Source organism: Propithecus coquereli, unplaced genomic scaffold (assembly GCF_000956105.1).
Source record: "Propithecus coquereli isolate 6110/MARCELLA unplaced genomic scaffold, Pcoq_1.0 Scaffold26, whole genome shotgun sequence".
NCBI lineage: Eukaryota > Metazoa > Chordata > Mammalia > Primates > Indriidae > Propithecus > Propithecus coquereli.
The window spans coordinates 10971366-10972637 of NW_012148174.1; the positions used below are offsets into that span (position 1 = coordinate 10971366).

The window sequence follows — 1272 nt, forward strand, 5'->3', positions numbered from 1 at the left end:
GCATAGAAGGATATCTTCTAATAATCATGTAAAGGGCAGCATTTTTTAGAGTTTGGGATTATTTGTTAACAAATGAAAGACACAGCATTAGTTTTCCTCACAAGTGTGCTCTAAGATGACAGTGAGCATCTCAAGGAGAGCATGCACTCTCTGGGGGGTCGTGGAGGCCTGTCCCCTAGACACAGGCATTTTCAAAGGGCACTATATTGTTTGGTGCTAATGAAAAGTCATGGTGGGAATCCGATTCGTAATACTTCATGAGCAATGAATAGGCTTTGTTTTAGCCAAAACAAAAAAATGAAAATGAAGAATTTGCTGGAAAGCTTATCAATGAAACTAATTGACACCCTTTATTCCTCAAACGTTTTTGTTCATGGTGCGTGGATATGGCTTTTAGGTATGCCCACAATTACGTCACGGAAGAGGAAACACACATGTGGAATGCACAGGCTCACAGAGAGAGAGAGACACACACACACACAGACACACACACACACACACACTCACTCTTCTTAACATTCACATTTTGGGCATATTATCAAGAATAAGAAAATTGAGGCCACATTATTAAGTCATACCTTCTCTATGCTAAGTGCCAGATAAAATAAAGCAGTGTTTTTGATTTCTTGAAAGAGAATGACAAAATTAAACCAAGCTGCCTGTGGCTTTGTCCAGTGGGGCATTCTAATTGACTCTCAAGTCATTAATCAGTTCCCAATCAATCTATTTTGCCAGTAGCAGGCACTTACCGCCCATTCATCATGCCAAACCCTAATTCACCGCACCATTAGCCGTGGGTTCGGCCTCTATTAGAATACCAAGTGCCAAACGCGACATGCAAAGAAGTTTTGTTATTCACCTCGGCCACTGGGATCCCTTCGGGTGGTCGACACTGGAGTAACACTTCCTGTTCCAGGGATACTTCCTTTCCGAGGGGTTCCTGTTCAAATGTCTTCCGTAGATCTGGAAAGTACAGGTGATAAACTACATGTCAAAACTAAATACCATTTATTCATGTCTATAAATTGCAAAAATAATTTTCTGGCTTAGTGTTTTATGTGTCATTGGACTTTTTTTAACCACACGTTGTTAATACTACACCATAATCTAGCTGACTGTATTCTATATGGTGGAAATTAGGAAATTCAAAAGCTATGTACTATTACTACTTTAAACTTTAATGGAAGCCTTTGGAGCTTCTCATTGTCGCAATTCGTGAAGTCCATTAATTGCATTTCTTCAGCATTTCTTAATAATCAACTATGATGATCA

At 39.4% G+C, this 1272-nt stretch overlaps 1 protein-coding gene across 1 annotated transcript in view; it reads right to left on the bottom strand.

Moving 5' to 3' along the window:
- UNC5C (unc-5 homolog C (C. elegans)) overlaps positions 1 to 1272 on the bottom strand; it is a 157790-nt gene that overhangs the window by 131458 nt on the left and 25060 nt on the right. The window contains exon 3 of the mRNA XM_012647162.1: positions 860 to 963. Coding sequence (XP_012502616.1) covers positions 860 to 963 — 104 coding nt within the window. The remainder of the gene's footprint in view (positions 1 to 859; positions 964 to 1272) is intronic.